Source organism: Urocampus carinirostris, chromosome 18 (genome assembly GCF_059441175.1).
Source record: "Urocampus carinirostris isolate Australia breed hairy pipefish chromosome 18, RoL_Ucar_1.0, whole genome shotgun sequence".
In the NCBI taxonomy this organism is placed as follows: domain Eukaryota; kingdom Metazoa; phylum Chordata; class Actinopteri; order Syngnathiformes; family Syngnathidae; genus Urocampus; species Urocampus carinirostris.
Window position 1 is genome coordinate 3,684,325 of NC_142366.1, and position 14,199 is coordinate 3,698,523.

At 40.4% G+C, this 14,199-nt stretch overlaps 1 protein-coding gene across 1 annotated transcript; it reads right to left on the reverse strand.

Annotated features, from left to right (window-relative positions):
• Window positions 1–1,575: 1,575 nt before the first annotated feature.
• hacd1 (3-hydroxyacyl-CoA dehydratase 1) lies at window positions 1,576–8,796 on the reverse strand. Its single transcript, XM_088322359.1, has 7 exons — window positions 8,624–8,796; window positions 6,600–6,717; window positions 5,339–5,357; window positions 5,178–5,266; window positions 4,993–5,114; window positions 4,715–4,893; window positions 1,576–2,097 (listed from the first exon to the last, which is right to left on the reverse strand). Exons 1-7 carry the CDS (start codon window positions 8,749–8,751, stop codon window positions 2,015–2,017), a joined length of 738 nt encoding a protein of 245 aa, XP_088178485.1. The 5' UTR covers window positions 8,752–8,796; the 3' UTR covers window positions 1,576–2,014.
• Between the last annotated feature and the right edge of the window lie 5,403 nt (window positions 8,797–14,199).

Below are 14,199 nucleotides of genomic sequence, written 5' to 3' on the forward strand. Positions count from 1 at the left end.
CTGCCTCAATGAGACGTTAATGTGCTCACTACATGTAGAGCAGGGGTTTTCCAACGTGGTGCACCCTAAGGACAGCTGAGGTGCCCGCGAACCTTTTCTGAAAATAGCTCACCAGTGCTGGCTCATTATGATATTACAGTTAAGTTATATTTTTCGTGATTGAGCCTATTTAACCCGACTTTAAACAATTATCGTAAATTCCTGACTATAGAGCGCACCTGATTATAAGCCGCACCCACCACATTTTAAGAGGAAAACCGATTTTGTACTTACACAAGCTGCACCTGCATATAAGTCGCATGCGCCCACATTAAAAAATGTAACACAAACACAAGATTAAGCCAGACCTGACTTTAAGTCCCGCGATTGTAAATGAATATCCTTCATTAAAGTACACAGTACAAAAATCACAGCCGGCAAAATGAACGGAAAATGATACCGGTACTTAAGGTTTGATGCAGACCGGCAGAGTCCGGATCCCGTTGAAAGTAATCCAAAGAAAAAAGTGTATATTTCCAAAGGTAAGGGTGGGAAAAATACATATCCACTATTGTCGGCCGTGTCCACAAACACTCACCTTTACCGGTCCCCACTTCCCGTCAGCCCGCGTTTGTTATGCCCCTTCTTTTTAATTCGCCCGTCCAAAACATATCGGAATAAGTGTCCAAAATAAATACATTACAAAAATATACAGTTGCAAATAAATATTATACATGGTTACACATATTTACAAAGAAAGACTGTACCCCGAGAGTTTTCAAAGCTTTAATAATAATAATACAACTTTCATCAGGGCAGTTAATGCTAGCAACACGCCCGCAACACAGTATACGGATCTGTTAAAAAAACATACCGTACTTGTAAAAATCACGGTGAACCGTCCTCATCTTCCTCCTTAGAACTGAAGCCATCAAAGTCGTCTTCCTCAGTGTCGGAAAGAAACTGTCATATAGACGTCGTCCCACGCTTCCATCCACTCCTGATTCTGTGCCCTCCTCTCCGTCACGCAGCAGACCGGCTTTTCGGAACCCGTTGGTGATGGTGGATTTTTTGATGCTGCCCCACGCTGTCAGGATCCACTGGCAGACTTGCGAAAAAGTTGCCTTTCGCATGCGGCCAGTTTTAGTAAAAGATTTCTCGCCACTAGTCAAGCCAAGAAGTTGCAGTCTTCCTCGGCGCATATATTCCACCGGTCTAAATCTTACTTTTTGCACTCGAGCGCCGCTGGCGGCCATTAGAAAAATTACATAAATTGGCCGCATCACTGAATAAGCCGCATTGTTGAAAGTTTGGGGGAAAAGTAGCGGCTTATAGTCTGGAATTTACGGTAACCTGGTAATAACATAGGTTGCTATTTAAGAAATGCATATCAAACTGTGTGCCCTCTGCGCTAAATAGTAAGTTAGAAGGGTTAACTCTTACCTGCTGTTAGGTGACCCGTTTAAAGGTTCTGAAATGTAATTTTTCTCATCGGCAATAAAATCAAATTACAACAGGAATGTGTGTTTATGGATGCACATCATGTTATTTAGGCTGTTGTATTAACTAAGAGTGATACTCCTTCCTTTTTATGGTCAGGATTGAATTAGACCTCAAGTCAAAATTGACCCACTAAGGTTAGTGGTGCCAATTCAATTTTTATTGAAAAGCTGATCACAACAACTAATTGATTGGAAAATATTGACATTAACACATGAATTCACTTTCCTGTACTTTGCGGACTGAACATTAATCAAGTTTTATGTTAGCACCTCTTTGTATGAAAGGAAGTGGCCACATTCAAGTAATTGTCAACAATTGCAGGCAAGTGTTTCTCCTGGGAACAAACGTACACAAATAGCATTGTCTATAAATTTATTTGTGAATATTGAGTTTTATGATTTTTTTTTTTCAAGAATGTGGGACTATTGTTCCGATCCGAGTGATTTCTGGCCCACATTGAGCCCTCAGTGCGTCTCTTTTATTTGTAAACAAGAGACCATCTTTCAGACGCGCGGCGATGGTTGCCACCAAACTAGTCGTCCTTTTCCACAATGACCTCACCGTGGAGCACTCTCCTCCTCTGCCGCAACATGTGGAAGAAGAGCTGAGGGAACACTGAAAACCACAACACAATAATGTTAATGGCAAAAGCGGGTTCATAATGTAATGTCAATGTCTTCCCATGCATCCACCTGCTACTCCACTCTACTAATTTCACTATTCCTTTACTTGTATCTTTAATATATTATCCAGATGTGTATTACACATAAATCGTACTTCTATGTATTATTTTGTTACTTTCATGTTTTTATTTGAAGTACAAGTTTCAGAAGGCATTAGCCAATTCTTAAAGGTTTCTCTCCCCGCTATATGGCAATATCACTTTGTGATCCCCACCTCAGAATGGATAATTATTGAATATCGGGTGTGTCCTGAAGTTTGACTTGAGGTCCCACCATTTCACCCTGACAAGCTGCGACCCAAATTAAGAAAAAAAAAATCCACTTCTCAAATGTTCAAATACCGTATATACAGGACCGTCTCAGAAAATTAGAATATTGTGATGAAGTTCTTTATTTTCTGTAATGCAATTAAAAAAACAAGTGTCATACATTCTGGATTCATTACACATCAACTGAACTATTTCAAGCCTTTTATTATTTTAATATTGCTGAATTTGGCTTACAGCTTAAGAAAACTCAAAAATCCTATCTCAAAATATTAGAATATCATGAAAAAGTATACAAGTAGGCTATTCAACTAATCACCTGAATCATCTAATTAACTCGAAACACCTTGCGAGGGTTTCCTGAGCCTTAAAAACACTCAGCTTGGTTCAGTAAACTAAATCACAAGTACGGGGAAGACTGCTGATCTGACTGCTGCCCAGAGGACCATCATTGATACCCTCCATCAGGAGGGTAAGACACAAAAAGAAATTTCTCAAAGAGCAAGCTGTTCACAGAGTGCAGTTTCAAAGCATATCCACAAAGTCTGTTGGAAGGGAAAAATGTGTCCGAAAACGCTGGTGGTCCAAAGTCCTCTTTTCAGACGAAAGCAAGTTTTGCATTTCATTTGGAAGTCAAGGCGCCAGAGTGGAGAAAGGCTGGAGAGGAGCAAAATCCAAGTTGCTTGAAATCCAGTGTGAAGTTCCCACAGTCAGCAATGGTTTGGGGAGCCATGTCAGCTGCTGGTGTTGGTCCACTGTGTTTCATCAAGTCCAGAGTAAATGCAACTGTGTACCAAGAGATTTTAGAGCACTACATGCTTCCATCTGCTGAAAAGCTCTATGGAGATGAGGATTTCATTTTCCAGCATGATCTGGCACCTGCCCACAGTGCCAAAACCACCAGTAACTGGTGCACTGACCATGGCATCACTGTCCTTGATTGGCCTGCTAATTCCCCTGACCTGAACCCCATCGAGAATTTGTGGGGTATAGTTAAGAAGAAGATGAAAGACACCAGACCTGCAAATGCAAATGAGCTGAAGGCCGCTATCGAAGCATCCTGGGCATCAATAACACCTCAGCAATGCCACAGGCTGATTGCCTCCATGCCACGCCGGATTGATGCAGTAATCCGTGCAAAAGGATTCCCAACCAAGTACTGAGTGCATCAATGGACATTTTCAAATGTTTGATTTAGTTTTGCTGTTATAAAATTATTTTTTTACTTGGTCTGAGGAAGTATTCTAATATTTTGAGATAGGATTTTTGAGTTTTTTTCAGCTGTAAGCCAAAATCAGCAATATTCAAATAATAAAAGGCTTGAAATAGTTCAGTTGATGTGTAATGAATCCAGAATGTATGACATTTTTGTTTTTTTAATTGCATTACAGAAAATAAAGAACTTTATCACAATATTCTAATTTTCTGAGACAGTCCTGTATATATAAATAAAATCCACATAGAGACCGACGACTCACTCGCTCAATCACACCTCGGGATGATTTAGACCGGCCAATTAACCTGACGTGCATGTTTTTGGAATGTGGGAGGAAACCGGAGTGCCCAGAGGAAACTCACGCAAGCACAGGGAGTACATGCAAACTCCACACGGGAAGATTCGATCTCATGACCTCAGAACTGTGCCATATATATATATAATATATATATATATATATATAGTATATACAGTGAAAAAAAAACAAACAGGTATTTGAACACCCCACTATTTTGCCATTTCTCCCACTTAAAAATCACGAAGGGGTCTGAAAGTTTCATCGTAGGTGTATGTCCACTTTAAGAGAGATAAACTAAAAAGAAAAATCCAGAAATCATGATGCTTGATTTTTTTTTTTTTTTTAACAATTTTAGAACTACTGTCATGTTTAGCTTCTTCCATTTTCCAATGATTGCTCCAATAGTAGACCTTTTTTTCCACCAAGCTGCTTGGCAATTGCTCTGTATCCCTTTCCAACCTTGTGGAGGTGTACTATTTTGTCTGATGTGAATGAAGACTAATAATTCATTTTTTACCGTACCTTCCAGCACGGCTTCTTGGGCAGACACTCCTTCACAAGTTTCCTATATCACAAACCTTTCTTCAACCTGATCAATGTTGTCACCGTTTTCCACTTTTCCCTTCCTTTAATCACTAACTTTCTTGGGGCCCTTTATGAGCACAAATAGTAAATAAAACCAACAAAATAAGATGGGGTCCCTCTCAAACGCACTGACCGGTAGAAGAAACACCGCTGTACTCTATTTGCCGACATTCAAAAATCTTACATGGGATGTAGGACAGCATGATGAGTACCAGGCAGTAGTAATAATCGAAGGACACGTTGTACTTATTAGGGAGCCTCATGGAGTACATGCTGGAGCGGCGCACAAAGGGCAGCGCTGAGTAGATGGTCAGCAGCTCACCTGCCACGCCCAGCGGGTATAGTACAATAAACAAGGTGTATCTGCAAACACACACAATCTTTAACTTTCAAGATCCAGTCAATTGCTGTTACACTAGCTCTTATGAGTTTCAAACATGCTCAGCATAACGCTGCTGCCACCTGGCCCATTTGATGAAGTACGGCAGGTGGTGGAGAAGGTTGAAGGTGTAGTAGGAATATCTGGTGATCTCTGTCAAGGTCCATACCACCAAAAAGAGAATCACGCTTTGTTCGTTCTGGATCTGGAGCAAAGTGGGTCTGATTTCACTCAAATTTATTTTTTAAATTATTATTTATCTGATTACCTGTCTGATGCTGTTGGTGACGAACCACACCATGAAGATGCGGGAGCTTACTTGCACCCCGGTGACGATCACTGACGTCCTAACCAGGCCTATGTTAACAGCAACGTTTAAAAAGCGCACTTTCAAAACGGAAACGTTCACAGATTGCATTTTTCACATACCAACGGCGCAGTGTGCCACCTGGAACACAAAAAGCAGAAAACAGCTGTGGCAGTCCAAGTCAATTACTGAAACTGATTAACTGACTTCTGTACAGTAGACCCCTGGAATATGACCTTAATTCTTGCTGAGGTGCGATTTGAAATCAAATCACCATATAATGGGGGATAAAAACCTACAATAATTAGCCTGAAACTTCTGGTATCTCAGATAAAACATAATGGTCGTGTAGGTAAGACCGGGTACAGTTACTGTATACATTTGCCACAACTGATTGTCAGTTAATGCTGTCTACAGATATGACAAAAATTTGTTCTATTCCATGCTTTACTCGTCATAGATATCTATTAGAGTTTTTCAAATATTGGACTATCTGAAGCTTATTTGTAATTAAATCACACTGTGTCCCCTAGCAGTGTTAACAACCGTACTCGGTGCTGGACACAGTTGTACCACCATGAATCTTTCTGTTTGAGAGACTGTCACAGATATTTGGAGCTATTTAGCACAACAATAATGTCTACTTGCAAAAGTCAAATTAAAGTACCGTGTATAAAAGTTATAGGGGACAAGCAGAAAAGATAAAAATGGCAAGGGAGAAAGAAAAATAACTTACAACTGTACCCGGTCTCCCCTATAGTAAGTACTGATTTTGTGTAATCTATTTATGATTAAATAAGATTAAAAATAAATATAAAGACAACTTAAAATGAAACTGATTATAAACCTTCCAATTGCAAAAGTTGTCATGCCCTTTAAAGATTTACCTGCTTTAGTTGCCTCCTAATTCTAAATTGGTTACAGCCAAGCGTGTTTTCGCTTTTCCCTTTCGCATCACTACAAACTCCGGGACCCGCAGTGAATAAAGTACAAAAGATACAATGTTGTATTGCCAATTTCCGAAGTCCTTACAAAGCACACAAGATTCTGAACTGAATGGAGAGAATGGCATTGTGGGAGGTAGGTCAGCCAGTAGTAGCCATTCTCACCATTTTTTCTTTTTGATGCTGTGACACTAATAAATTCTAGACAAGCATTTTATAAGACGTCGACCAACAGCAGACAGTCACCTTAGAGAGTTAGCTTGTCATGCACATAAACACAACAGCATTTTCATTTTTGAACATGTGAAATAATTTGTTTTTGATGTTGTACAGTGGGGAAAATGCCGTAAAGAGGGCCTGAAAAACATCCACTACGCAAACTAAAAACGCTACTGCATTACTTTTGATAAAGATGGTTTAAAAAAAGAAAAAGGCTTACCTCGACTATAGCAAAAGTCTGGAAAAACTTGAGGGTCCTGGCTATACTTCTGTACAGACCTTTGTGTGTGCCTTTCTGCATGTAGAAGCGCATCATTGCCATGGCCAGGACCAACCACCTGATAATAATAATAATAGATGTATAATGAAAATAATGTTTATCCTATTAGGGCACATACCGAAATGTTATAAAAATTTAAAATCTTTTTTAAATTGAATCCAATATCAATTAATGTAAACATCTTTATGAAAAATAATAATTTAATAATTATGTGACACGAATAACTGGATACATTTTATTGTCATGATTACTGATTAGCATCCCCTGTGCCTGCTAATTTGGTGCCAGCCGCTGCGGGCTGCCTGATTGCCTCTCTGTCCCTTTTTAAACCCAGTCCTTTCACTCTCCGGTTGTCAGTCCGTCAGCAGACCTCTGTTGTTACAAGGCAGGCTTTTTGACCCTGACTCCCGCCTGTCCCGATTTTGCACCCGTTTTTAAACCTGTCCATTCCTGATCTCCCCGTTTGTCTCTGGCTACGACCTGTTTTTGATCCAGACCACATTTTGCTCTCTCGTCCCGGCTATCGACCTGTTTTTCCATCCTTGACACCGCCATCTCCCGCTTTGGAAGATCCACTTCAGTATTCGATCACGATCCGATTCCATGAGCGGCTTGCTTCCCGTGTCCAGCGAGCACCGGATCGCGGGCGCTGCCCTTACTCTTTCTATCAATAAACTTGTGGTTAATGCTACGCATTTGGGTCCCGATTCTGTCCTGGTCGTGACAATTTATATTATTTTCAGTCCTTTTTTTATCACTATTTCAGATCAGAAATGTTATAAACACCAAATACAAATTGTATTTGATTTTATTAATTTTGTTACTCAAATTAAAAGTTGCAATGAATTCAAATCACCAACTTTGATAAACAATTGAGAAGACAGAAGGCGAAAAAAGCGCTGCCGGGAAAATTATTAGCTACTGAATCTTGAGTTCTGCCTACCTAAATATTACTGAGGAAGCATCATTATTAATGTTTGATATAACGGCTGACGCCCCAAACTATCGTCTGCGGGCCACAAGTTTGAGACCCCACATTTGTTGGTTCTGTCCCCTTGGCATTAAACACTTTTCTCATTAATCAAATCATGTAACTAGTTATTACAATAGGTTATCATATGTAAGATAAATAACATCATCATTCAAATAGAATAAAATAATCATAAACACTTAATTTAATGTGTGACAATATATATAGAATTATCAATTCTCATCATACAATTAAATGTTGTATTATTCTATGGGATACATTTTGGACGTTTTATCTATAAAACACAAAAAAATACCATAACTTGGAACCTTTTCTTGGAGCATCTCATAATGCGGCGAACGCTATCCTCTGCTGGTTGTAGTATCAAATTGCACGCTATTCATTACCGTAACTTTCCCTTCCATTTTTGTACCCATCCATCCATTATTTGTACCGTTTATCCTCAGTAGGATACTGTAGCTCATACCAGCCATCTAAGGGCAGGGTACATCCTGGACTGCTGCCAGCCAGTCGCAGTGCTCACACAGAGACGGGCAACTCACTCTCTCATTCACACCTAGGTACAATTTGGACCGGGCAATTAACCTGACGTGTATGTTTAGGGGGGTAAACCTGCGCAGGCACGGGAAACTCCACAAGGGGAGGCTGTAGTGGCTGGACTTGAACCCTGAACCTCCGCACCGTGGGGTTGCACGCTAACCACCCATCCGGCGACAGTTGAAAAAAAAGTCAATAATGCGACATTAAGCAAGAATCTTGAAGCCCCACACTTTAACGTAACTTGTTTGTAACGGGAGTCAGCAATTGAAGCTGTAAAAGTGCCTATTTTGCATTTCCAGCGTCGCTCCAGTGTCGCCGCCGTCTAAACTTATACCAAGAGCCAGTGCGGCCCTTTGCTCTTGGCCTGGGCCCTATTTGGACAACGGGAGGGGGCGACGCGCTCCATTCATTCCTCAGGTCGCCGCGCACGTACCCGGCCGTCATGGCGATGTTGTAGAAGGTGAGCCAGGCCGTGGCCACGGCGCCCTTTCCGCGCTTCTTGTTGTTGTTTTCCTTCTCCTCCGAAGCCGCGCCGCTGCCGTCGTCCTCAGTGGACGCCATGCTGGGGATGGGGGGTGGGGGACGGGGTAAAGAAGAATTGGGGGCAGGGGGCGCTGCAAGAAGTTTAGATGACAGCTGGAGTAAGGCCGGGGGGGGGGGGGGGGTTGTTAAGAATTTGACATAGTTTGCTGCTATCTAGTGGACGAGTTGAACCTCCACAATTGACAGTCAAGTCATGTTTATTTGTAGAGTATATAGACTACTAATACACTACATCATCACCACCATGAGGTATTGGTAACAACGAGATTTCCGGGTGACAGCTTCCTGAGGTCCACACCATTCATAAGCTATAGAATACAGTATAAGTATGTTTTAGGCAGGGCCGGCCTAAGCCTTCATAGGGCCCTGAGCAAAGTTAGATTTGGGGCCCCCTATTACTTGTTAATTTGAATACCTACCACAACTCATTCCATGATCTAATCAAGGGATGTGCAACTTTTTGGAGTTGTGGGCCGCATTGGTTCCAAAATTTTGGGCCATCTTGGAAGAAGATCCAGTTTTTAAATTTGGGAATGAATATACATGCAGACATTTACATGGTATAGTTCAGGGGTCAGCAACCTTTTCGGTGAGGAATGCCACTTTCAAATTTCCTTGTAAATCAGTGTGCCACACCAAAATTAATGACTCGCACAACATTTTTTTTTTAAATCCAAGTGAGCTGTCATTTTACACTAGTCCAAATGTACAACATGGATGGACATTGAAATCGTATAACTGACCTATTTATCTAGCACTATTCTTGTTCATCAATAAACTAAAAAATGAATGTGAGCAATGCGTGGAAAGGCCTGTAGACATCCATGACTTCAACTTTTGACCACAAGAATCAAACATTCTTCATCAACAATGAACTACAATCAAAAAACAAGTGATAATGACAGCTACCATACCATTCACCAATGAAATCTTATTGAAGAAAATATCAAATTGAAACACACACACACACACACACGCTTTCTGCCAGCCCCTCCTCTTGACGTTCAACACTTCTGGCTGACATGGGGATGTGTTTTATTCATGTTTTTGATTGTTGATTTGTTAGGCAAGCTACCAAACAAAACCTCAGAGCTCGAAAAGAATGCTTCATTGATATATTCGCATTAAATTAAAGATTTTCCGCGCTTTTCTATGCAGTGAGCAATGGCGTTTTTAGCAGTGACAAAGGTTTTCAGGGTCCGTGTTTGTTGGCTGTACCTAGACACAACGTGTTTTAATGTCTCCGCCTTGTCAGACTCGTCCTTGAGTTCACGTTCATGATTTGTTACATATTGACGTTTAACCCTTCATGTGCGAGGTACAATGCTCTCGAGGCATAATGCACAAACAGCACGGTCATTCTTTTTGCACAAAGCCCCAGTCATATGTCTACTCTGGCTGAAAAGAACGAGATTTTTTCGCTGGTGGAGCCGTCATGATTTGTTCATTTATTGCGCGAGTGTGTTCCGTTGGCTGGGTTAAAAAACGGATTTCTCCTCCTCTCCTCGGCGCCGCACAGACATAAGTTCACAAACAGAGCAGAGGAGGAGGGGCACGACCGTAAAGCCTTTAAACAACACGGCGCGCAACTGAAGATGTCTAAATTTCAGGTAAATGTGCTTAAAAAAAAAAAAAAATAATCCTTATTTTGCCGTGCGCTCGTGTGCCACTGCTGGCACGCATGTCATAGGTTGCCGACCCCTGGTATAGTTCTTTTGAACTAGATTAGTCTCATTAAATTGCTTTTTTAAGCGATCACAGTCAAAGTAAAATACTATATAAGGACCCTCTTTTAAGCAATTCATTTGATATTTAGTTTACAAGCGTTACAGTATTTGTACTTTTTTAAAAGTATTTTTTAGTATTTATGTAGTCGGATTTTTGTTGAAGTTCAGTAGTTTTTCTGTAGTATTACAGTAATCCCTCGGTTATCGCGGTTAATGGGGACCAAAACCACCCGCGAAAAGTGAAAATCCGCGAAGTAGCGACGCCCCTTCAAAAATGCTTAAAAAACTTTTTTTTTAAAAATATTATTATTATTATTATTATTTTTTTTTTCAAACCTGCGAGGCTCTGAACCCGCGGACGTGGAACCACGAAGTAGCGACGCCCCTTCAAAAATGCTTAAGAAATATGCTGAAATATAAAGTAGCTCTTGCCTCAGCTAAAGCTTCGTTTTTCTCTAAGATAATTGTAAAACATAAGAATAATCCGAAATCTTTGTTTGACACAGTGGCGAAATTTACCAGACAACAACTTAACCCAAATGGTTGCACTTATTCTGCTAACAACATTATGGAATTTTTTGATAAAAAGATTCAACTAATCAGGAATGAAATTTTAAAAGAACACTCTGTATCCTCCTCCTATATCAAAGATGTGGAGGTGTTAGGTAAGGACCGTGTCGGCGGTTGTTCAGAAACATTCTCCAGTTTCAATGATTTGTCCCTTGATAAACAACACGGATGGTCATTAGGGCCAAACAAACTACGTGCCTGCTCGATCCGTTTCCAGCTTCACTGGTGAAGGATCTGTTTGGGATCTTAGCACCATCAATTTTAAATAGTATTAATATATCGCTATCCTCGGGTATTGTTCCTGTAGCCTTCAAGTCTGCCGTCATTAAACCCACGCTTAAGCGACCTAACCATGACCCAGAAAGCCTAGGTAATTATAGGCCAGTGTCAAATCTGCCATTTTTTTGCAAAATTACTTGAAAACGTCGTTGCACAGCAGCTAAATGACTTAATGTCAGAAAATAACATATTTGAAACTGTCCAGTCAGCATTTAGGGCAAATCACTCTGCTGAGACAGCCCTGGCTAGAGTAACCAATGATCTCCTTTTAGCAATAGATTCCGGTGCCTCATCAATGTTACTGCTGCTGGATCTCAGCGCTGCTTTTGATACTGTCGACCACAACATATTATTGGTTAGTTTAGAACGCATTGGTTTCTCAGGAACTGTAATCTCGTTGTTTAGGTACTACCTGTCAGACAGAATGCAATGTGTTAACTATGGCAATCTGACCTCTAAACAATCTAATGTCCCCTGTGGTGTTCCTCAAGGCTCTGTACTTGGCCCCCTTCTGTTTAGTATTTATATGATCCCGCTTGGTGACATTATCCGCAAGTATAATATTAGTTTCCATTGCTATGCAGATGACACTCAACTGTATGTGCCACTGGAAAAAACTGGACATTTAAGTTGTAGAAATCTGGAGGCTTGCCTTCTGAGATTCAAAGATGGATGTCACTTAGTTTTTTACGCCTTAACCCAGAAAAAACTGAAATGTTGATTATTGGTCCAGCTCACTGTCGTCAGTTGTTTTCAAACACTACCCTGAACCTAGACAAATCTAATATCACCCATAGTGACTCGGTCAAAAATCTAGGTGTTATATTTGATCCTAATCTGTCGTTTCAGTTACGCGTGAAAAATATTACTAGGATAGCTTTCTACCACCTCCGTAATATTGCGAAGATTCGTTCGATCCTGTCCCAATCAGATGCAGAGGTTTTAATTCATTACTTTTCAGCTTGATTACTGTAATTTATTGATTTCTGGTCTCCCGATGTCTAGCATTAAAAGTTTGCAGGTGGTTCAGAATGCGGCAGCTAGACTTTTGACTAAGACCAAAAAGTTTGCGCATATTACTCCTGTATTGGCCAACTTGCACTGGCTCCCAGTCCACCTAAGATGTGACTTTAAGGTTCTCTTGTTAACATATAAATGTTTGCATGGGCTTGCACCCTCTTATCTCTCTGATTTAATTTCCCCCTATGTGCTTGCACGGAGTCTGCGCTCGGAAAATGCCGGTCTACTTGTGACCCCGAGAGCCAAGAAGTCTGCATGCTCGAAAGCGTTCTCCATCCGGGCCCTGGTGTTATGGAATGCCCTGCCTCTGGAGATAAGATCTGCAACCTCAACGGAAGTTTTTAAATCAAGGCTTAAGACACACTTCTATTCCAAAGCATATGATTGATGCCCACCTCGTATTCTGTTTTGTCCTGTCTTTTTCCGACGCCTGCCTGGCTGATACGAAGGAGAAGGATGATTTGAGATGAGTCAGCGGACCAGCATCTGACATGCAGCATGTCAACCCCTGCATTTACCAGCTGGCAGAGATGGGAAGCTGCCTAAAATTACTCTATTTTTATTTTTTCGTGTTTTTGTACTATTTCTGTTGTATTTTGTAGTATTTATATTGTTTTTGATGTACATCAGTAGTATTTCTGTAGTAACACTGTGTTTTTATTTTCTGTAGTATTTTTGTCGTATTTTCCTAGTAGATTTGTTGAAGTATCGCTCTAGTTGTACTTTTGTGGTATTTCTGTTGTAATACTTCTGTAGTAGTATTTCTGTAGTAATATTTTTCTGGTAGTGTTTTCTATTATAATATTTCGAAGTGGTATTTTGTAGGTATTTCTGTAGAAGTATTTTTGATGTATTTCCAAAACAGTATTTTAGTAATATTTTTTATAGATTTTCGAAGTACAGTGGAACCTCGGTTTTCGAACGCCTCTCAGTTCGAACAAATCGGTTCTCGACCAAACATTTTGAGAAATTCTTGCTTCGCTTTTTGTTCAAAAAATCGGAGTTCGAACGCCGGTACGCTAGGGTGCGATGCTGAGCGGCGTACGGGTGTAGATTGCCCCCACCCCTTGTGAAGAACTGTTATGACGTGCGCGTGCACTTCTTTTCGCTTTCGCTTTTAATATCGGTGAACGGAGTGTTTTAGCCCCTTATTATGCCTCCGAAGAAGGTCGGTGCAAGCAGCAAAGTTGCTACAGGTGAAAAAAGAAGAGTAGTGTGTACAACTATTGCATCTAAGAAAGAAATAATAGCAAAATATGAAGAAGGTGTGCGAGTTCCCGATCTTGCTATACATTCAGCATGGCTTCTGCTGAGCATCACAAAGGTAAGAAATCCTATTCATAATTCTTTTCTTTATCCTTTAACCGCTCACCACTTTTTGTGGAGACCCGGGTGCTAAATGACGTGTAAACGACCTGATTTTTTAATTTTTACACGTTCATGTTAGCGTAATCTTTCGTACGGAAGATTACGCTAACGCGAACGTACGATTAGCCTGGGTTAGCTTCATGTTTACGTACATAGTAAACATTCAGGGTGTTGGAACGGATGAAATCGATAATACATTACTTTTAATGGGAAAAACGATTTTCGGTAATCGAACAAATCGGTTTTCGAACCGGGTTCTGGAACGGATTATGGTCGAGAACCGAGGTTCCACTGTATTCACATAGTATTGTTTATGTCATATTTCTTCAGTATTTTTGTAATGGTAGCTGTGTTTTTGTAGTAATTCTGGGTTAATATTTCTGTAGTATTTTGTGTCACAGTATTTCTGTAGTATTTCTATACTCGTTTTTCTTTTCAGAATGAAAGCAAAATAAAATAAGGGTTCCCTGTTTTTAAGCACTATATTTGATATTTAGTTTTG